At 44.7% G+C, this 23,215-nt stretch overlaps 1 protein-coding gene across 1 annotated transcript in view; it reads right to left on the minus strand.

Annotated features, from left to right (window-relative positions):
- Nucleotides 1–255: 255 nt before the first annotated feature.
- The window catches only part of TDRD9 (tudor domain containing 9), a 95,069-nt gene continuing 72,109 nt past the window's right edge, over nt 256–23,215 (minus strand). The window contains exons 33-36 of the mRNA XM_075530830.1: nt 17,539–17,677; nt 6,915–7,033; nt 980–1,052; nt 256–489 (exon numbers count right to left, since the gene is read on the minus strand). Coding sequence (XP_075386945.1) covers nt 388–489; nt 980–1,052; nt 6,915–7,033; nt 17,539–17,677 — 433 coding nt within the window. The 3' untranslated portion in view covers nt 256–387. The remainder of the gene's footprint in view (nt 490–979; nt 1,053–6,914; nt 7,034–17,538; nt 17,678–23,215) is intronic.

Genomic DNA, 23,215 nt, shown 5'->3' on the forward strand with positions numbered 1-23,215 from the left:
GAAACAGAACAATAAGCAGGTGAAGTTCGGACCTGCACACACAATCCTGGCTACTGCCATTTCCCACCACAAATTTAAAGTAAAACAGAGATCTCTTTCCAAATGATGTCTCCTTTCAAAGCAGTTTTTCTCTAAACCATTTAATACCTTGATTTTCTGATTTCAGAAAAGCCTGGCTTCTGTACTTTTTCTACTTGAATGGCCCGATAGCTGCCCCGCCCCGCCCCCCCCCCCCTCCGTGTGTGCAGGGCCAGAGGTAGGCAGCCAGCCTGGAGCAGTTGACAGAGTAAGCTGTGGTCTCAGGAGGGGTGGGGCTCTCTGGGGCCAGCCATTTAGTCCGCATCTCCACGCTTCTCCCGGCGAGTGCTGGACGGTATTAACCAGCAACTAGACGTTCAGCACAATCAGCTTGTGGAGCTGGTAGAGAAAGGTGTTCTTCCCGCGGTTTCCCTCCTGGTCGGCCTGCTCCATGACTAGTTTGGGGTCAACCTAAGAGACAGGCCAAGTGTCCGTCAGGTGCACCTGCTACAGGACTCACGTAAGACCTGAGTTGGCATATTACCGAAGCTCCCATGCTACCGCTAGGGCTCACCTCTATCAGGCCTCACATGTGCCCATCACAACACAGAACAAAACCAACAAACAAATCTTAGGAGGCACACAAAATGTAAGATTTCAGAAAACTTTTTCTGAATTTCCCAAGAGCGTTGGCACCATGCCCACGTGCCGCCTTCCCCCATTGCTCTCGTTGCTGAGTGCCAGCACAACCACCCCACCCCTGCTTGGCTTCCTAAACCCCCTGGCAGGATGACTAAGGTGCCTGGTGGGCTGCAGTCCGCCCAGCCAATGTCAGGCTGGGGCTTGGGGCCAATAGTCCTCCCGGTCCTGCCCCCAGCCCACTTAAGTCCTGAGCCCGTGTGCCCACCAGGGGACCCATCTCCCCTCAGGTTCTCAGGGTGGTGCCCTGCTTCCTACTCACCTGATTCCAATCATAAGGATTTTCATGCCATTTAGGGGCAATCCTCTCTCTTGGCTTCAAATGACAGAACAAGCTAAAATTTAACAACAAAAACCAGATTCTCTTAGATATACATTAGTAATGAAAACATGAATTTTTAAATTCAAGTATTTATTTTCCCTCAGAATTATAACTATAGTACACTTTTTAAAGGCCAATTTTATAGAGTTGTAAGAGAATATTTTAATCCAAAGCACATTCAAAATGGGGTCAATGCCCCAGTACTGGTTTGGTGAATTCCTGCCTCAGGTTTGTGAGATAAAACAAGACTTCCAACCCTTCTTGAGATAGATCACCCACTGTGGAAGGCAGACTGGAAACCCTGGTCGTTTGAAGAGATCTGAAGTCTTCTCTAACAACACTGAACAGAAAGTCAAAACAAGCATTTCCAGGCTCCTGAGACCAACCACAGGCAGGCACGCTCAGAAGCATTTTCTGGTGAGGAATGCTGAGCTGTGGGCACCAGCAGCAGGGCCTTGCCAGGCTGCTCCCATCCCACCCACTCACCAGCTCAGGCCAGCACTGAGTTGGGTCAGCAGGGAGGGGAGCCACGGACACCAGCATCCATACTTCCTCGGGGATCTGATGCCCTGTGCACCCCGTGTCAGAAATGGTAGGTAGCAGAAGACAGATGAGCCAAGTCACAGCTCAACTAGTCATAGGTGTGGTCCCACCAGGGGTGACCCTGCATCCCCAGAGTGGGCTGGGAAAGTGAGGGTTAACCAAAATGAGACCGGCTCCCCACAGCCCAGGGTGGGAGGCTGCGTGCACATGCAGGCACACACAGCACAGGAGAGGCTTGGACGCGGTGCCAACAGTACAGGCAGGAAAGAGTGACCAGGGGCCTGAGCCTGGCTCAGAGTGCAGCTGAGGGCTTGTCCACCCGGGCACTTCTAAAGACTGTGAACGGAATGAGCACCAAACACTGCAGGCACACAGACAGACAGCCCCAAAGAAGCAAGGTGAACCGATGAGAATTAGAGCAACCGTGGGAAGGCCAATTCTGCAGTTTAAATCCAGATGCCACTTACTACAATACAGCAAAACAAAGTCACAACACCCTCCCAGGTGGGGAACAACAAAAACCCTGTATTGTTATACTACATTATCCAAACATGCCAATTTCAGCAAAAACGATGATGTGTAAAGACACAGGGTGGCTCGAGTCCTACTCAAACGGGAAAACAGTCCACAGAAATGGGAGCCTTTCCAAGTGCCTACTCTAAGGATGGAGAGAAAATTAAAGGCAGATTCAGTGTCAAGTGCTCATATAACATCAGGAAAAATGGAAAATCATTTAAAAGAGTCAGATGGAAATGTGGGTTAGAAAGTATACTGACTAAGCGTGGAAAATCTCAGGGAAGCAACACCGGCAGATCTGAGAGGATGGAAACCTGAAGACCAGAGAACGCCCTGGAGGAGAGTGGCCGGCGCCTCGGACCAGCACAGCGGGATGGCCACACATTTTATCAGTCTGTGTGATGGAACCCCCAAAGCAGTGGGAGGAAAAAAGTCTTGGAGAAAGGGTGGCCAGAGACTTCCAAAAGTAGATTTAAACACATGTGTTTGGCTGGGTTCGCCAGAGAAGCAAAAACCGTGATACTTACCTACGTATAAGAAATTGCTATCAAGAGAGCAGTGCAGACAGTACAGAGTAGGCAGGCTCAGTCTAGCCCCAGCCCATGGGCCAGATGCTGAGCTGGAGACCCTTGCCAACGCACACAGCTGCCAGGGCCCACAAGCCAGGAAGCAGGTTGGTGGAGGCTCCATGAATGAATGCTGTCTGGCCAGCAGGTTAACATGGCAGGCCATTTTTCCAAGTACCAAGAAGCCAGATGCAGGATCCAGGTGAGCAGGAAAAAGGGAAGGGGGCTCTCCGCAGTGTCTGTATGTGTGATGTAGTCCACATCCCAACATGACATCACCAGGTTGACCTGGGTAAGGGGTGATTTTCCACCTCCACCCTCATCTCTCCACAATTGTTTGGCTGTTCACCAATTCCATCATAGAGTTGCTTACATTGCTGAGTCACATCATGGGGGAGGCTTCAACTGCCAAACTCCTGAGAATCCTGGCCCAGTCAAGTTGACACACAACCTAACTATCACAACACTCATGCATATTCAGATCTGAGAATCTCAATTTACCTGAAACAGAATGAAACAGAGATCCACATCTAGCTACATCATCATCAACCTGTCAAATGACAAAGATAAGGAGGACCTTAAAAACAGATAACCTCAGTAAGATTATCCACTGGCTTCTCCTTGGAGGCACTGGAGCCAGAAGGAAGCAGAATGACATATTCCAAGTGCTCAAACCAACAATTCTCTATCCAGCAAAGCTACCCAGCCAAATGAAGGTGGGAGAAAGACGGAACACCGCTGAGAGAACCAGCCCACTACGGGAAGCCTGAACAAAGTCCTTCCATGGGAAAGACCCTGACCTTGGAGAGTGAAGGGAAAGCACCAGAACAGTGCATGTACAGGTTTACCATCTAAGACTAAAATTGCTTCATGTTTACTTCTCTTCATCTCTTTAAGGAAATAAGGTATCTCTAAAGCAGCAATGGTTGACACTGCATCACTGGGCTTATAATATACAGATGTAATAAAATGGCAATAACAGGACAAAACCCCAGATCAGGCCGCTACATCTAGATCCCCTATAAGACAGAGTGAACTACTCCGTAGGGTTTCCAGGTTGTAAATCTTTATGGAAGCAGACAACTTTATCTTTCTCCTGAGGAGTAGCTGGTGGGCTCCAACTCTCAACTCTGTCAGTAGCAGCCCAACGCATACCAAGGCTCTTCATAACCAGACAGAGGGAGGGGAAGCACAGCTGTGTTGGAGGAAAGCTGAGTTGTTGTAGTTGTTAGGTGCTGTCGAGTCAGTTCCGATCCACAGCGACCCGTGCACAACAGAACGAAACGTCATCTCCTCCCGTGCCGTCCTCACAACTGTTCCTAGGCTTGAACCCACTGTGGCGGCCACTGTGTCCACCCATCTCCTCGAGGGCTGCCTTCGTTTTCACTGCCCCTCCACTGTACCAAGCACTAGACCGTGTCCTTCTTCAGGGACTGGTGCCATGCTTGCCTCTAAGGAGCACTCTGGCCACACTTCTTCCCAGAAAGATAGATCTGTGGGTCTTTTTGGCAGTCCCAATATTCTTCACCGGTACCACCATTCAAATGCATCAATACTTCTACAGTCTTCTTTATTCAATGTCCAACTTTCATAAGCATATGAAAATACCATGGCTTTTGTCAGGTATACTTTAGTCTCCAAAGAAACATCCTTGCTTGTGACACTCCAAAGGGGTCTTGTGCAGCAGATTTACCTAATGCAATACTTCTTTTTTTAAATGTACTTTTTCCCCCCAACAGTTTAATTGGCACATAATTTACATATCATACAACTGAATAGTTCAATCATTCAATTATATCAAGGGGAATTGAACAATCACCACCCTATCAATCTTAGAGCATTCCCCACCCCCAAGCCCCATGGTTAAATCACCATTTGAGTTGTGTTATCATGAAGAGTTCTAGTGTCCCCCCTCTCCCTTCACTGTTTACTCCCCAAATCCCCTTTCCCTCCCTATCGCCCACCCCCACCCCAAATTCCCTCTAACACCTGTATCAGTTATTATCATCATGCCTCCAACTCCTCCCGTGCTTCACTGCTGGGAAACCCAACAGAAAATGGCCGCTTGTTAGAATACAAGCCTTTAATACCCCAGACACTAATCTGATTGACAGCCAGGCACCATCTGCTTTCTCCACCACCCTTTGCTGTAGCGCCCTTATCGTTAGTGTTCATTTCATGACGGTGAGTATCAAGTAGGGCCATGATTTCACAACTGACTGTTCTTAAATCAGAGCTAGGATTCAGTGCAAGCCCAGAACTCATCCAGGAACCATGTGGGGTTTTGGGCTTTTTAATTTGCCTTAACTTGGGAGTTAATACATGTCATATCATTCCATAGTCAATCAAGTGAAACATAATTGTACAATTGCTTCCATAATCCATTCCTGGGCTTCTTGACGTCATCTTATCTCTACTCCAGCCCTTTATATCATTACTCCTTCCCCCAAACGCTTTTTTCTTTTCCTGTAGTCTCAAAGTCCCTGGGTTTGATTTACCAAGCACTAGAGAAACAAATAACAGAGCCTCAAGAAGTGACCCCCAGTGGCTGCGCACCTTTTGATCGCTTGACTGCTGCTTCCATGAGCAGACTGTGGATCCAAGTACGGTCAAAATCCTTGACAATTTCAACCTTTTCTCCACGTATCATGATGCTACCTACTGGTCCAGATGTGGGGATTTCGTTCTCCTTCACATTGAGTTATAACCCTTACTGAGCGTTACAATCCTTGCTCTTCCCAGCAAGTGCTTCAATTCCTCCTCATGAAACTTTCAGCAAGCAAGGCTGTCTCGTATACTTATTTCAGGTTGTTAATAGGCCTTCTTCCAATCCTGATGTCAAATGCTTCCAGTTTCTCTAATGATTTGTTCAGCATGCAGATCGAAAGTAGTCCCTACTTCTGTTCACACAACTGCCTGTTATACATAGTTTACTGAAATTAATCGGTATTTGCTTACTATAATTGAGTTCAAGCCAAGATGCAAATCTAGTACTGGTGGCGCAGGAGGGGAGCCCTCAGCTAACTGAAAGGCCGGCACTGCAAGGCCATCTCCTCCCTGTGGGAGAAAGATGTGCAGTCTGCTTCTGTAAGGCCTGGAGCCTCACGGGCAGCTCGACTCTGTCCTGTAAGGTCACTATGAGTGAGTCACCAAGAGTTGTGGGTGCATTTGAGGAATCATGGGCTCAACAAAACAATACCATGGGATGAGAGAAATATTGTAAAACTAGGTGGTAGTGATAGCTGCAAAAACTGTATATGCTTTTAAAATTCACTGTTAAACCAAAAAAACCCACATAGTCTGCAGCCAAAGTCAAGACACAGTCAGTCACCTTGTAGAGGAAGTGATAGAGGCTGTAAGTGGACACCAAGGTGCTTCTGGGCACTGGCCACTTTGTACCTGGCTCTGGCACAGATCCGGCAGCCACAGAGATGTGTCCATTGTGTAAACATGCACTGGACTGTGGCACTCTGTGCATGTTACACTCCCCCCAGGAATGTCCATGGGAGCAGAGGAACGGAACAAGTCCATAAGGAGATGCCTGTTTCCCAGCAAGCAGTGTAGGCTCTGTGGACAAGGATGTACCTACTGCTAACCTGGCAGAACCAGCTGAGAGGGGATGGAGTACTGGGTTGCTCCAGGCTTCTCGCCGTCTCTGGCACCCTCCAGGCAGACCTGTGTAGGCTACGTCAATGGGTGTCCCACCATGAAGAGAGGAGGAGAGGGAGGGGGAGGGCCCAGCTCCTGTAAGGCATCCTCCTAGCCTGCAGGCCTCCACTCCTGCTCCCAACCCACTGTGTATCCAGGTGGCTTCCAGGTGCCGAACCTCTACTTGGTGAAATGGGCCCAATGTTGAGAGTGCCCTTTGCTTCTTGCCTGGATCCTGACAGGCACAGGGACAAAAGTGGTGCTCCCCAGATAAAAGCATTGCCTAGATCAGTGGTTCTCAATCTTCCAAATGCCTCAACCCTTTAATATAGTTCCTCATGTTGTGGTGACCCACCCTCACCCCCACCCACCATAAAATTATTTTCGTTGCTACTTCATCACTGTAATTTTGCTACTGTTATGAATCAGGTGACCCCTGTGAAAGGACTGTTTGACCCCTAAAGGGGTCATGACCCACAAGTTGAGAACCATTGTCCTAGATGCTGCCCTGGGCACTGGAATTCCACTCCAATGTTACTATTTCCAAAACAATTCTAAGCCTTCACAAGATAGCTAAGGAAGCTGAGTGGGAGGAAACTTACCTTAGAAGTTTCTGCCGGGCATTATCCTGGAGCTGAGCAATTCGCTCTGGCCCGAGATATTTAGATCCATTTGGTCCATCACATATTAGCTTGTTGATAGCTGCCCTAAGGATATTAATCTGTAGACAAACGACAACATTAATACTCAGATGGTTCCATTCTAAGCTGATGAAATGTGAGTTTCACCTCATGTTTAAATACTTCATGCACATTCACTTAGTAGAAGTAGCCTCAGAACCCCATTAAGTTCAGGGGACAGGGACGCGGGGAGTGTGTGTGTGTGGGGGTGTGTGTGTGAAGCCAAGCAACGTTAGCCCTAGACTGATTTCCATGAAGCTGAGTTAAGATACACTCCACTCTCTGCAACCTTTTTACCCATCTGACACCAGCTGCCTCTTAGTCGGCACAGCACTCTCCACTTCTCTCCAGGGTTCCACACTCTGTGGCCAGGGCCACACAACTCCCAGAGGTCTTATTGCCAAGTGGTTTCTTAAGGACGTTACAGGGGGCAGAAGGAGCAGGCTCCCTCTTTGGGTGCAGGCTCCCTCTTTGGGTGCAGGGCAGCTTACCCAGCTCCTGTCACCATGCAAGCAAGCAGACCCTATTCTGCTGTGCAGGGCTCCTCTGGGCCCCTCGGGGCAGACCTCTCTGCCTCTGGTCATTACCCTTGCCCTCAATATTGGCGCAGGGCTCCTCTGGGGACCGTGTCTACCAGCTCTGCCGCTGGATCCCTCCCAGGCCTCTGTCCTGGTTGTTACAGCTCTCTTCAAAGGCTCCTGGGCTCCTCTTCCTCTGCAGCTTCTCTCACTTTGCTTCCTTTTGCGTCCCGTTTGCAAAACCTTTGAGGGCTTAGCTGCACATGTACACAAACCCTTCACTGGTTTCAAGACGTTTGTAGTCTCATTCTTTATGAGGTTTAGGTCTACGGGTCATGACCATGCATAGTCATGTCATCTATCAACTACCCCAGGACCGTGCAGAACAGCCCTTCATCCTCACAGGGCCCCTGTGCAAGCCCCTTGCACTCAGCCCCCCTCCTATTCAGTAAGATTCAGTCAGACTGCCACCTTCCTTCACTGTACTAGGCACAGCACATCCACCCGTTAAAGGGCACCCTGGCAGTTTCTAGATTCTAGAAACTCTGACTAAAAGGTGTTGTAAACATTTCCAGCAGCAGACTTTGTTTGAACGTACGTTTCAGGTCACTTACAGAGATACCTAGGCATTGGATTTCTGTAGCACTGAACTCTATAAAAAACCCTGCTAGACTATCTTCCAAAATGGCAGGGCCACTTTGTGTTCCCACCAGCCATCAAGCAGAGTCCCCATCTCTCTGCATTTGGGCCAGTGTTTGTTATTGTCCGTTTTTTTGACTTGGGCCATTCTGAAGGCCTCGTGAAGCGTGACCTCCCCAAAGTAGAGCCAACCTGGATGTGGGTCGGGGAAAGAAGTCAGGATCTTCCCTTGGTATGGGGCATGGCTCAAGATGCAAAGAAAAAGCTGAAAACATCCATTCATAACTGAAGTGTTAAATATACAATGCATGACTCTAGGAAAACTGGAAATCATCAAAAATAAAATGACATATAAAAATTGATATCCTGGACATTAGTGAGGTGAAATCGACTGGTATTAGTCATTTTTTAAGTCAGACAATAATATCATTTACTTGCCAAAAACCAAACTCACTGTCACTGAGTTGACGCTGAGGCACAGTGACCCTATAGGACAGAATAGAGCTGCCCCTGTGGATTTCCGAGACTGTAACTCTTTACAGGAGTAGAAAGGCCAGTCTTTCTCCCAAGAAGCAGCTGGTGGTTTGAAACTGCCGACCTTGTGGATCAAAATGCAATGATTTAACCACTATACCACCAGGGCTCCTAGCTTATTTGCCAAGAATGGAGAATTTAGAAGGAACAGCATCACATCCATTGTCAAAATAACACTTCAAGATCTATCTTGAAGTGTATTGCCGTCTGTGATAGCATATGTGATAGCATAACGTCTATGGATGTACAACTAAGCTCAGTTACTATCACTATTATTAAACTTCACACTAGTGATGAAGAAACTGAAGAATTCTACCAACCTATTCGGTCTGAAATGAATCAAACATACCACTGGGAAGCACTGATGATTACTGGTGATTGGAAAGCAAAAATTGGGACAAACAGAAAAGATCTGCAATTGAAAAATATGGCGTTGGTGATAGAAAGGAAGCTGGAGAGCACATGGTAGAATTTGCAAGACCACCTACTTCTTCATTGCAAATGCCCGTTTTACAACAACGTAAGTGGTGACTATGGACATGGACGTCTCCAGATGTGACTATCAGTGAGGAAAGAGGAGCTCTGGTGGCACAGTGGTTACAAAATTGGGCTGCTAACCGTGAGGTCGGCAGTTTGAAACCACCACCGACTATAGAGGGAGGCGCCCTCCTCCCTCCAAGAGTTAGTCTCAGAAACACACAAGGGGCAGTTCTACTCTGTTCCATAGAGTGGTTATGAGTCAGATTCAACTCAATGTCAGGGAGTGTGATTTTGGTTTGGTGGAAAGCAATGATGGAGACACTCAATACCATCAGCCTCAACAGGGGCTGACTGTGGAACAGGTCATCAATCACTCACAAGTTCAGGTTGGAGCTGGACAAAATTAAAACAAGATTCCAGAGTCAAAATACAACCTTGAGTCTATTCCACTTGAATTCTCAGAACATCTCAAGTACAGATTTGACTCACTAAAGATCTGATGAGCTGTGGATGACATCAAGAACATCATACAATTAGAAGACAAACTTCATTTAAAAAACAGGAAAGAAAGAAAAGATCAAAGTGGATGCAGGATCGACTCTAAAACTTGCTCTTAGATGCACAGGGCCTAATGCAAATGGAAGAAATAATAAAATAAAATCGCTGAATAGAAAATTCCAAAGGACAGCTCAAGAAGATAATGCATTATAATTAACTGTGCAAAGACCTGGAATTAGAAAGACAAAAAGGATGCGCACAGGCAGCATTTCACAAGCTGAAAGAACTGAAGAAACAAGTCCAGCCTCAAGGTGAAATACTGAAGGACTGAAACAAGAAACATTGAATGCAGGACACTTTACGAGTCACTGTATCAAACAGAAATAGATGACATCCAGCCGTTTCAAGAGATAGCAGTTTGAAGAACAAGAGGAATTGAAGGAAGAAGTCCAGGCTGCACTGAAGGCACTGGTCCAAAACAAGGCTCTAAGAATTGATGGAATATCAACTGAAATGTTTCTGCGCTCCAATGAAGTACCGGAAGGACTTCCTCATCTCTGCCAAAAAATCTGTAAGACAGCTACCTGGCCAACCAACTGGAAGAGGTCTCTATTTGTGCCCATTCCAAAGAAAGGTGACCAACAGAATGTGGAAATAATTGAACAATCTCATAAATATCAAATTCAAGTAAATTGTGCTGAAGGTAAGTCAGAAATGGTTGCAGCAGTACATCAACAGGGAGCTGCTAAACATACAAAATCAAATTCTGAAGAGGATGTGACACGAGGATTGTCGTGGTTGATATCACGTGGATCCTGGCTGAAGGCAGAAAGAAACAGAAAGATGTTCACTTGTGTTTCACTGACTATGCAAAGCCATTCCATTATGCAGATCATAACAAACTTTGAATAACATTGCAAAAAATGACAAGTAGAGACCACTTTATGCATGCAAAACCTGGACCAGGAGGCAGTCTTTGGAACCAGATAAAGGACTGCTGCATGGTTTAAAATCAGGAACGGTGTGCATCAGGGTTGAATCCTTTCACCATCCTTCTTCAGTCTGTCTGATGAGCAGAGACTCCAAGGAGCTGGGCCACACCATAAGAGTATGACTTCAGGGTTAGAGACGACCATACAAACTTGCTTGTTGAAAGTGAAAAAGACAGGAAGGACTTACAGATGAATGAACATCAAAGACTACGTCCTTCAGGATGAACTGCAATTCCATGTAAAGAGAGCCAAGCTCTTCACAACTGGAAGACAAGCGGTCTTATGATAAAATGAGACAAGTCTGCAGCTGTCGAGGATTTCCCACTGCTTGGACTCACAATCATGCATGAGAGACATGCTGCAAAAAGCCTGTCAAAAGACAGGCTGCATTACACAAATGTGCGGCACGGGGCCTCTCTAAAAGGATTACGGTGTGTCTGACCCAAGCCAAGGTATCTTTAATCTCCTCTTATGCAAATCAAAGTTGGACAATGAATAAGCAAGACCAGACAAGAATTGATTTGAATTATGGTGTTGGAGAAAAATATTAATGCTATGACTGCCAGAAGAATAAACCATTCCTACAAGTGCAGTCAGAGTGCTTCTTAGGAGCAGAGGGGCATCGGTACAGAGGAAAACTGTCAAGGAGATGGTGCAGGGCTAGGCCATCAAGAGGGTCGCTATGAGCTGTAACTGATTCAAGGGCACCTAAAAACAGGTATGCAGTGGTATCTCAGCGTGCTTTTTAATTAATTCACTTTTCCCTAATGATATATGGTGTCGAGGATGTTTTCATACCTATTTAAACTTTTACCCTTATTACTGAGTTTTAAGAATTCATCACATGTGAAAATTACATATGCAGGGGTACCCCCCCAAAAAAACTGGATTTTTTTTCAACACTCTATATTTAATTTTTTTTTTTTTACAAAACAACCCTATCACCGTCAAAGTACTATCCATTACACTGACATTTGTCAAATCTGCAATTCCATTCTTGGGAACATTTTTCAAACTCATCCGTTTGGATGGTTGACAGTCTCTCCATTTTTTTTTTTTCTTCACGCCTTCTACATCATCAAATCAGTCCTTTCATGTCCCTCATTTGTGGAAACAAAAAAGTCGCACAGGGCAAGGTCAGGTGAGTAAGGTGTTTGGGGCAAGAAAGGCATGATGTTTTCTGCCCCCAAACTGACAAGCTCAGATGGCTATGTGAGTAGGCGCATTGTCCCCCATCTGCCACAAATCAGGCCTTTTCTGTCACACAGTATTGATTAATAGTCTGACCTGGTAGAACAAACTCCAAATGCACTATCCCCCTCATCAAAAAATCAAATGAGCATCATCTTGATCTGTGATTTCACTTGATGAGCTTTTATTGGGTGAGTTGATGATGGCGTCTTCCACTGGCTTATCTAATGTTTGATTTGGGGGTCTTCAGTGTAGCACCGTGTTTCCTCACCAGTAATGACCTTGAAAAAAAAGGTCTGGATTGCTTTGGAGCTGTTCTTCAAAGCAGGCATCTTTCCACTTGACATTCCTTTTGCTGGTCAGTCAGAACCCAAGGTACAAATTTCTAAGCAAGCCTTCTCATTTCCAAATCTTCTGTTAAAATTCGCTGAATTGAGCTCCAAGATAGTCCAGATAACTTCCCCAGCTCTTCAATGGTCTCTCATCAGTCTTTGAGAACAAGTGCACATTTTTTTTGACATTTTCATCAATTTGGGAAGTTGATGGACATCCAGAATGAGGTTTGTCATCATTTGACATTTCACCTTTTTTGAAACAAGAAAACCACCCATACACTTGAATTTTTCCCATAGTGCTGTGTTCAACATCACAAGTTTCTGTGGCATTTTTCCTGAGCAGGAAACAAAATTTCACAGGCACACACTCTTCTCTTAAACCAGCCATCCCCCCAAAAGAGGTTCAAGCGAATGGTTTTTATCACTGTGACCAGAGAGAACCTTCCCAAAAGACGCCTGGGTGCACTAACTCAGAGTGAGTTGCTCAATGCTCACCTAGCAGGACAATTGTGCACTACGAAAGCTTTCCCTTTTTTTTGGGGGGGGGGAGAGGGGTGGATAATCCCCTCTTATACAAGTTCTTCATCAGATATATGATTTACAAATATTTTCTCATAGTCTGTAGCTTGTCTTGTTTCCCTCTCAACAGAGACTTTTGCAGAGGAAAAGTTTTTCATTTTAATGAAGTCTAGTTTCTCAATGTTTGCTTTTCTGGATCACGCTTCTGGCGCCGTTATCTCAAAACCCAATGTTGAGCCCAAGTGGCGTAGGCTTTCTGGCGTGACCTTTTGCATCTATGTCTATAGAGAAGCCCTTAGATTAAGGTGACCAGACATCCACTTTTGGCGAGACAGTCCCGATTTTTAACAATGTGTCCTGCATCCTGTGGCGTTTTATAAAAGTCCCAATTTTGGGTAAGACTACACCACAAGCTAGGGAACAGCAGGAGAACAGGAAGGGGAAATACGGTTTTGGGCTGTCATGTGGCTATTTCTCCAGGATATGAGTTTCATATTATTTTTGTTAATTCTATAATGTTAAACTTTAATAATAACAAATAATTGTTGAGAACTGATTATCGAGAACTGCTTATCAAAGTTCACATTGTTGATCAGTTGTTAGAATTCAACCACCATTGTTTGGACTTCATGAACAATGGCATTTTTGGCATTGGCAACGACGAAAACATTTTGTAACTGTCTTTCAGACGATACACATGATACACATCCTACTGCGTGCTAGTGCTAGTTAAACAAGTGATGTCAACAAATCAGCTATTCAGATAATTTAGGTAATTTATTTCATAAATACATAAATGTTCTTGAATTTAGCAGACAGTACTTGTATTATTTATATTTCATAGTGGCAGCAAAAAGTCTAGCGCTGGCCTTGAAAGTGACGCTTATGACTTACGTTACGGCAAATTCAGAGAAAAAAATAATACAAGTTAGTATTGTTATTATTTAGAAATAAATATAGGATTAAAATTACAATAATTGTAAAGTTACTTTATAACAATCAAATTAATTTAATTTATAAACTAATAAAATATGTTCATGTAATTATGTACCTACTTGCTGTGCTTTTAAGCAATATGTATATAATAATTTATAATTTTAAATTATTTTTTTAGATTTTTAACATAATGAGTAAGAAAAGAGGATGCAAATTCAACAATGATCTAAGAAGTGAATCTCCTTTTATTAAAAAAACCAAAAGTGATTACATGGTAAAATGTGAGAAATGTAATGGTGAATTTTCTATTTCACACAGTGGGCAGAATGATATTTCAAAGCACTTGGAGACGCAGAAACATAAAAGATATTTAAATACTGCTGCATCTTCCTCCAAATTACAGGAATTTTTTCTGAAAACAACTTATGGAGAAGAAGAAATTAGCATTAGCAGAAAGACTTATGTCTTTTCAGGCTATTAATCACAATTATTCCTTCAGATCTATGGACTGTACATCACAAGTTGTCAAAAAGTTAATCAACAAAAAATTTGCCTGTGCTAGAACAAAATCCAAGGCAATTATGTGTAATGTGCTTTCCCCATGTGCATTTTCAGAATTAAACAAAAATCTAGAAAAAATTAATTTTATATCCATATATTCTGATGCATCTAATCATAAGGATATAAAGTTATTTCCAACCATTATTAGATTTTTTGATTCAGAAACTAGAATAAAAATTAAATTTTAGATTTCGTTTCTGTGCCCGGGGAAACTTCTGAAATAATTTTCAGTTCTATTATTAATATTTTTTGAGGGGGGAAATTAAAAACATAAAATGATTGCATATTGTGCAGACAACATGAATGCAAATTTTGGAGGAAAAGCGAGAAGAGGTACAAATAATATTTTTTATAAATTAAACAAAAACCTTCATCAAAACATTATTGGTGTTGGTTGTGCAGTGCATATAATACATAACGCCATTCAAACAGCTGCTGATTTGTTGCCCGTAGATGTGGAAAATATTGTTATTAAAGTATATTCTTATTTCTATATATATACTGTGCGCGTTGAAATGCTTAAAGAATTTTGTGAAACTGCAGGAGTCGAATATTGGATACAGTAAAACGCACTGGTTAGCTCTTTTGCCTGCTGTCGAAAGAATTTTGAAAATATACGATCCTTAGAAATCCTACTTTCTATCACAGGATAAATGCCCTAGAATTTTAGAAGAGTTTTTTGAAAAAGAATCTTCAAAAATTTGGCTAGAGTTTGTACAAAATCAAGCAGCTCTTTTTCAAAATGCTATAAAACTTATTGAAGGTGACAAATTTTCGGTAATTGAAGTAGCAAATGAAGTTAATAATTTAAAATTTCAGTGTCAAGAATGTTTAGAAAATAATTTTCTTCCATTAACTATCCATAATAGTGTAAGCCAGCTAGAAGAACAAGGTGCGATAAATCGTGCAGATATCATGAATCATGTTAAAAGGTTCTATAGTAGCTGCATAGATTATTTAGAAGAGTGGACAGTACATTACCATGATATTAAACATTTTCATTGGGTTACATTAAAACAAGAACTTCATTGAAATGATGTGCAAAAATCATTCGATCATATTACTCAAAATTTCCCATATACTAATATTTCTGAAAATTATCTTTTAAATGAGGTATCATTATTAAAATATATATATTGATAAGGAAAAGGCTAAATCTTGTGCATCAGCAAAAATCACAATAGAGAACAACTGGTTAGAAATATTTCATCATTTTGAAACAAACCATGTTCCATACACTAATGCAATAAAAATTGTGGAATACGTGATGTCTTTACCAGGAACTAATGCTGTGACTGAACGTGTTTTTTCTATGGTACATAAAGTGTGGACATCAGAAAAATCACAATTAAGTAATTAAGTGTTGAGACTTTGAAAGCCATTTTATGTGTGAAATATAATTTAACTAATTCTTGTGAAAAATTTCATGACCTTTTAAATGGCAACAATCTACTAAAAAAATTCACTCAAATGAGAAATATGCCAAAGAACAAAATAATACTATACATAATTTTAATGTATTATATTTTTAAATGTACTTATGTTGAAATTTTAAAAATATATTGCAATACTATTTTTGCGTTCTATGAAAATTTTTGTTCCTCCATATAGACCAAATTTTTAATCAAGGGCACACCCCCTACCCCCTGCCATCAATGGTGTTCTGCTTTATCAATATTAAAATCTGGTCACCTTGGATCCCCTGTGAGGGCTGCTCCCAGTTAGCAAACCCCCATGTAGAAAATGCTTCCCAGAAGTACCCCTGGGGGTAAGAAAAGGTCAGCATGTCCTGTCTCAGCTTCCTTCCCAGTCCCTCCGGCCATGGCTTCGAGGAGTAATGTCAATCTCCCTGGCTTAATGGCACTCCTGAATAAAACCAAGTTCAAGAACTCCAGAGCAGGGACTCTCACACTCTCTGTGGTGCAAGGCTAGCTTTATTTTTACTTTGTGAATGCAATACACACGAAGGGCTGGAATAATGAATGCAAGAGCATGAGGTGCAAATCCAAAATTTCTCCCCTAGATGTTTCATTCCTTGTTGCACTACTATGAGAGATTCTAAGCAGTTGCCTCAGCAAACGCTGGGTTTGGACAGGCCTGGGCTCACACCCCTCAGATAAGCACACCTGTACCTGAAAGGATGTAGATGTGACAAGGACTTGAGTTCCCATTTCCCAATGAACCGACCAAGATGTCCAGTTAGTCTTGATTTGTATCAAATGTGTCTTGGGTACAGACCCACAGCGTCCTGCAGCTTAGTTTTCAGTTCAATTACCCTGAAAAACCTAGTGTGTCAGGAGGTGCCCAATGGGGCAATTTAGAGTGCCCGTTCTACCAGGGAAAGCTTCTGCAGTGGGGCAGGGCAGCGAAGGGGCCTCTGGGTAGCAGACACATTGAAGAGAGAGCACCCCATCTGCAATGCACTGGGTATCCTGTGTGGGCTTTCTGCATTACTGACCTGCTGGGAATTTGTCAAGTAGTATACGAACTTAAGTGACTATAGTCTACCCAGAGGATCGGCCAGTTCACGGTCTGACTGCGAGGGCCATGCCTTGAAATTTAACATAAGGGCCAATCCCACAGAGGATGAGGAGGGTGTCACTACCATTGAGAAGACTTCTAAATCTGAAGTCCTGTACCGAGAACTTCCTGGGGGCAGGGGTGGGGTGGAGGAGGGAGATGAGAGAGACCTGGAACACCAGAGAGATGGCACAGGGCAGCAAGCAATGGTGGCAGCCCTAGCAGAGAAGTGACGGAGGCAGTACAAGCAGTGACGGAATGGGCAGATGCTGCTGGTGCTGCCAGCCATAGAACAAGATGGTGCCACTGTCTTCAGGCAGGAGGCTTGCTGGTGGAGTGGGAAATTTAAGGAGCTAGATAGAGGGCTGGGCCACTTGCCCATGCGGGACAGAGGCCAGAGAAGGCTCTGCTTGCAGGCAGGGCTGAGAAGGAGCAGAGGGTCCTCTTGGTTGAGCATCAATATTCTACTTCCTATTCACTCATGAGTTAGACCCTATTGCTTTCCTAACACACCACTTAAGTGTGACTATGGTCTGTGTATGATCACTAGAAGCAATTATCAAACCAACCCTGACCCATCAAGAAGCGGAGAGTTCGGCAGGGATGGGAGGGACACCTGGTATCAGAAATGGTGAACACGGTGGAAAGCAAGGGTACGTATGACCCTATCTCATGGGAATCAGCCCAGGGCTGATCCTGCTTCTTTCCTCTCCTGCTGCACGTGGCAGCCCCAGATGCTCAGGGGAAGCACCACACAGCACACAGTCCCAAGTGTGGCCAACAGGGTGCACACTGGGCACTGTACGAAGCACGTCACCATTACCTCCATGATATCTTCCACCTTGAACTGAACGTCGAAGGCTAGCTCAATGTCATGCTCCGGCAGGATGGGGGTGCCTGTGCTTGGGTTCCACCCCAAACCACAGAGGACTCCAGTGTAGCATTTTCCATCCCGATCCACCCTACAGGGAATATGTGAGAATTAGCACTGTTGTAAAAGAGCTGGCTGGTAAGATAGAGTTACAAACAGAGGGCAGGTCTCTGCAATGTGACCATTCACTTTTATGTGGCTTTTCTTACCAAACACTAGGGTTGGACTATGCAACTAAGGTGTCTGAGGCCCACCACGGAGTCTAGGATAGCTTGTGGATGCTGCCGATGAGGCTCACGGTGCAAGGTGCAGTGTGGGCCATGCAGCAGTAAGCGCACGGAGTCTTCACAGGAAAGTGGTTGTTTTGTCATCCCTTAAGGCTGAGAAGGAGCCACCACAGAGGGGAGATGCACTACCATCGAAGAGGGACAGGAATGGAGAACATCCATTGGACTTGGGGTCCCCTTAGACCCAGCAAACAAGTAGCAGAGAACTGTAACGTTGGAAATGGTGCAGACAGCAGAAATGCAGGCAGCAGAGATAGGACACGAGCACAGGCTGATGCAGGAGCCTTCCTGGCTCAAGAAATGAGAAAATTGAGCACTTTCAGGTAGGAGGCTCCCTGGCAGAGGGGTGCCACTGGGCACTTGTCCGTAACTCTAGAGAGCTGAGTGGGCACTTCACGGTGAAGCTCAAAAGCGAGCTTTGGAACAAGGTAGAGGCTAAGTTGGTCCAAGGGGCCAAGCAGAGGCCTGCCTCAGCACAGCTGGAAAACTGCCCTGACTGATGAACAGTATCCTGAGCCTGTTCCTTTTTCCCTAATAAACCCACAACTGTGGGCGTGGACGGGGAGTTCTGTGTGGTCACTACAACACTTTCTGCAACCCAGCAGAGAAGAGTGTGTTCTCTCAGTTTGGTGAGGAGGCTATGCCTTCAGTTCTGCTTCATGAGAACCAGCCTAGGCTGCTGCCTCTGCTCATGGTTCTCCTCCCTCCTAGGGCCAGGAGAGGAGGCCTGATGCCCCAGGCCCTGCCCATTGACACTGTCTACACCTTACTGCTGCAGGTGATGGAGAGAATATAGTTGATCACATACTCTGAATTAGTGAGATTTCTAAAGAAAAGGCTGTACGCATATTTATAACTTGTGAAACAAGTCTGGCACTTCGTAAAATCCTGTAAGATGGGTATTCCACCTCCCACCCTAAAAAGAATTGCACAAATCCATGACACACAGCTTTGACAGTTTTACCAGACACTGACCCCTTCCAAGCTCATCCTGCATGTGTCTTTCTCAAAGTTCTTCTGTGGCTCTGCTGCAACCGGGCAGCCCGCCCCAAGTGCCACGAGCAAGCACTGTGCAGATGTCAGGCACGTCCTGGCCGACCTTCCCCACATGGACCACAGTGGCTGCTGAGGGCTCGCTCAGGCCACCCCAGGAGGCTCCTGCCTCTGCAGAGCACCCAGGATCCCACCGCCTACAGGGCCCACCTAGTTTTCCACCATGCTCGGGAGCCTCGAGGGTGCAGCCCTGAGGCCACAAAAGGAACTGTGATCACTTAACACCATTCCCGGTTATTTATTTTTAGCTATTTCCCACAGTGATTTAAAGGAGAGAGAGAGAGTGCACGTGCACACACATTTAGTACATATAGTATTATGGTGAGAACACAAATACCGGAACGCTCCCTGTACACTCTCCATGTTTGTTGATGTGCGTGTGCATGTATATATCTTGCTGTTAGGTGCCATCAAGTCAGTTTACACACTCAGCAGCCCTATGCACAACAGGACAAAACCCGACCCGGTCCCACGCCGTCCTCACCACTGTTGGCATGTCCGAGCCACTGTGTCCGCCCCTCTCCTCGAGGGCCTTCCTTCTTCACTGGCCCTTCACTTTACGAAGCGTATGCTGTCCTTCTCCAGGGACAACATGTCCAAACAACGTGAGACAAAGTCTCACCATCCTTGCCTCTAAAAACTGTACTTCTAAGCAGATTTGCTTGTTCTTTTGGTAGTGCATGTACTTGGTGAGTAGTCTATGCTAACACCATAATTCACATGCACTGATTTTCCTTTGGTCTTCCTTAGCCAATGTCTAACTTTCACATGCATGTGACCATTGAAAATGCAATTGGCTTGGAGAATAAAAAGAAAATACCATGGCTTGGGTTAGGCATTCCTTAGTCTTCAAAGTAACACCTTTGCTTTTCAATATTGTAAAGAGGCCTTATACAGCACACTGACCCAGTGCAATGTGCCATTTGATGTCTTATTTCTGCTTCCCTGACCACTGATTGTGGATTCAAGGAAGACAAAATCCCTGACGTCAATCTTTTCTCCTTTTATCATCATGTGACCTATGGGTGAGTCTTATTTTCCTTACACTGAGTCATAATCCAGAGCAAAGGCTGCGGTCTTCATCTCCATCAGCAAGCGCTTCACGGCCTCTGTGCTTTCAGCAAGGTTGTGTCATCTCCAATCCTGAAGCTGTATTCTTCTTTATCTAGCTGTTTCTTTGACTATTTGCTCAGCATACAAATTGAACAAGTATGGCATCATGGACACAATCTGAGCACACCCCTTGGTTGATGTTCAACCAGTCAATAGTCCCTGAAGGAGCCCTAGTGGTTATGTGTTGGGCTGATACCCTCAAGGTCAGCAGTCTGAAACCACCAGCTGCTCTCTACTCCTATAAAGAGTTACAGTCTCGGAAAGCTCACAATCAGCAGTTCTACCTTGTTCTATAGGGCCACTGTAAGTTGGAATCAACTTGATGGCAGTGAGTTAATGAATGAGTATTCCCTTGTTCTGTTGACATTACTGCCTTTTGAACCAAGTACAGGTTCTGTATGAGCACAATGAAGTGTTTTGGAATCTTCACTCTTCCCAAAGTTATCCACAGCTTGTCATGATCCACACAATCGAATGCTTTTGACTAGTCAATAAAACACAAATAAACCTATTTCTGGTATTCTATACTTTCAGAGAATCCTTGAACTTCATCAGCAAGTGTTTCAACCATGCTCCTCCCACTCTTGGCCATCCACCAACAAGAAGGGTATGCTAGTCCAGGTAGACTGGATAAACAAATTCAGACACTCATTGCGATAGTTTATTGTGCCAGCCTGGCCGATAAACACAAGTGGAATTAATGAAGGGCAGAGAGATAAATGGCTCGGTGAGCCTCACCTTTCTTGTCTCTCGCTCTTTAATCATCGGACTAGTGTGCGGCTGCCTTGCTTGTTCTGTGCCTCAATTTAAAGGGTACACTACCTGTGGGATGCCTAGCCTGTGGACTGTGTTGCTGTAAGTTGAGGTCCCTTTAAGCCCACACGATTGGAACGTACATCTCTGGAGCTGGGACCAACAGTTGGTGACCTGCCTTGCTGTTTGCTGCCTGTGTATATATAGCCCAGCTCTCTCTACAGAGAAGGAACTGGCAGCCCTCAAGACTTAAAGGACTGCTAGTGTCTCACAACTCAGGGAAGTGAGTTGCACTGAGCCATTTGTACGGCTTTATAATTTAACTGTTCATTTCTTATATATCTATCTATCTGTATATAACTTAACAGCTCATTTCTTGTTATATATCTATCTTTATAAATAAATACATATATATATAATTACTAGAAATCTGGTTTTGTCTCTAGAGAACCCTAACACACCAATATGTATATAAAAAAGAGGTTTATGTACATGAGCAATTGAATATTGAGAAAACATCCTGGCCCAGTCCAGATCAAGTCCCTAAGTCCAATATTTGCTCATATGCCCAATACCAATCTATAAAGTCCTCTTAAGACTCACAAAACACAATGACGCCGAATGCAGGAAGATTATAGGCCGTGGGTTGGAGGTCTTCTGGACCAGTCCCCTTAAGACTCACAAAACACATGCAATGATGCCAAATGCAGGAAGATTATAGGCCAGTGGATTGGAAGTCTTCTGGATCCAGTGGTGTTGCAAGTATCTCAGAGCTGGCTGGGGTCTGTACGTGGCTTCTCCAGCTTCAGAGGTCTGGTTGCATCAGGGTAGGTCCATGTGGCTTCTCTATCTCGGGGCACTAGTGTAGTTCCATGTGTCTTGTCAGCAGCAATGTCTCCCAGGGAGCAAGCAGAGAAAGACAGAGACAGTCTCTCCGCCTTCCAAAGAGGAAATCCAGGAATAACCAGAATCCTTAGGCCATGTCCACACAGAGGCCTCATTGGCTGTATCTTGACTGACAGCCTAGACTCCACCCCTAACTCTTAATCCTCAAATTGACACCAGATAATGTAACTACCGCAAAGGGGAAGAAAAGGAGGTTTCAGCGCAGGCTGCTGAGGCACATCAAGGCCTCGACTTTGGTGTGTGCCAGTCACTTCTGTCCTGCCCAGTCCACTACGGCCACAAGGACTGGATCTCATTCTTTCTCAAAGCCCAGGCCAGAGCTTCACCCCTCAATGCACACTGCTGACGGGTGGTCCCAGTGTGCAGGGCATTTCTAGAAACTGCTCACATCACCGCCAGATGCTTCATGGAATCCCAGGAGGGTGTGTGTGTGAGTGTGTGTGTAAGCACCTCTGGAATCAGGTGGTGTACCTGGCTACCAACAAGGAACTTTTGAACAAAGATCCTAGAGCTGAATCCTGATCCAAAGGTGGAATAACGTAGAACAGAATTTCAAAATATCATGGAACCTGTACTTCCTGGAGACACTAAGACTGCATGGACCCCCAAACTATGACCTGGAGATCATCTTTAAACCTGAAATCAAGAACATCCCCCCAAGTCTTCTTAGCTCCAAATAAGTATGTTAGCCTGAGCTTTCCTTTCTGTCCTGTTGTACTGCTCAGTGCAAGGCCAGAGGGGCTATAGACATCTGAGGAGCAGTGAGTTGATGTTGGGGAGGACACGAGGGAAAGGAGGGAAACGGGCTGTACACCACTGAGCAGTACACGTGAGGATACTGCACAACCAAACAATAAAATAAAGCATTGACCCCTCAGGACCAATAATGAGAGTAGCAGTACCAGGATAGGAGGGGGAAGGTGAGGGGAAAAAGGGGGAACCCATCACCCAGGGGAACAGATAACAGAAAAGTGGGTGAAGGGAGATATCGGTCAGTGTAAGACATGAAAAAAATAACAAGTTATAAATTATCAAGGGTTGGGGGGAAGGGAAAAATGAGCCAATACCAAGGGCTCAAATAGAAAATGTTTTGAGAATGATGGCACCAACTGTACAAATGTGCTTGACATGTGGATATATGTAAGGATTGTGATAAGAGCCATATGAACCTCCAATAAAATGATTTTTTAATAAAGCACTGAAAAAAATAAAATCTGAGGAAAATTTCCACTTGAACTTGGCACCAAAGAACAACAAGCCCACTGTGAAATACCCCTGGTGCACTTATGAGTGAAGGACAAGAGTGCTCTGTTGACAGAAGGTGCCAGCAAACTCAGCTCACTCACAGCCATGACAACACAGGCACTGTCACACACCTCCTCCTGCCCTGCCTTCCCTGCATGGGCATTCCCATGACGCAGCAGCGGGGCCAGGCTCTCATCAGGCCACATGTAAGCACAGCAAAGACCAAGGTTCAGGAGGCTGCGGGGCAGGACAAGGAAAACTCCACCCGTAGT

The sequence above is a fragment of the Tenrec ecaudatus genome, chromosome 14, assembly GCF_050624435.1.
Source record: "Tenrec ecaudatus isolate mTenEca1 chromosome 14, mTenEca1.hap1, whole genome shotgun sequence".
NCBI lineage: Eukaryota > Metazoa > Chordata > Mammalia > Afrosoricida > Tenrecidae > Tenrec > Tenrec ecaudatus.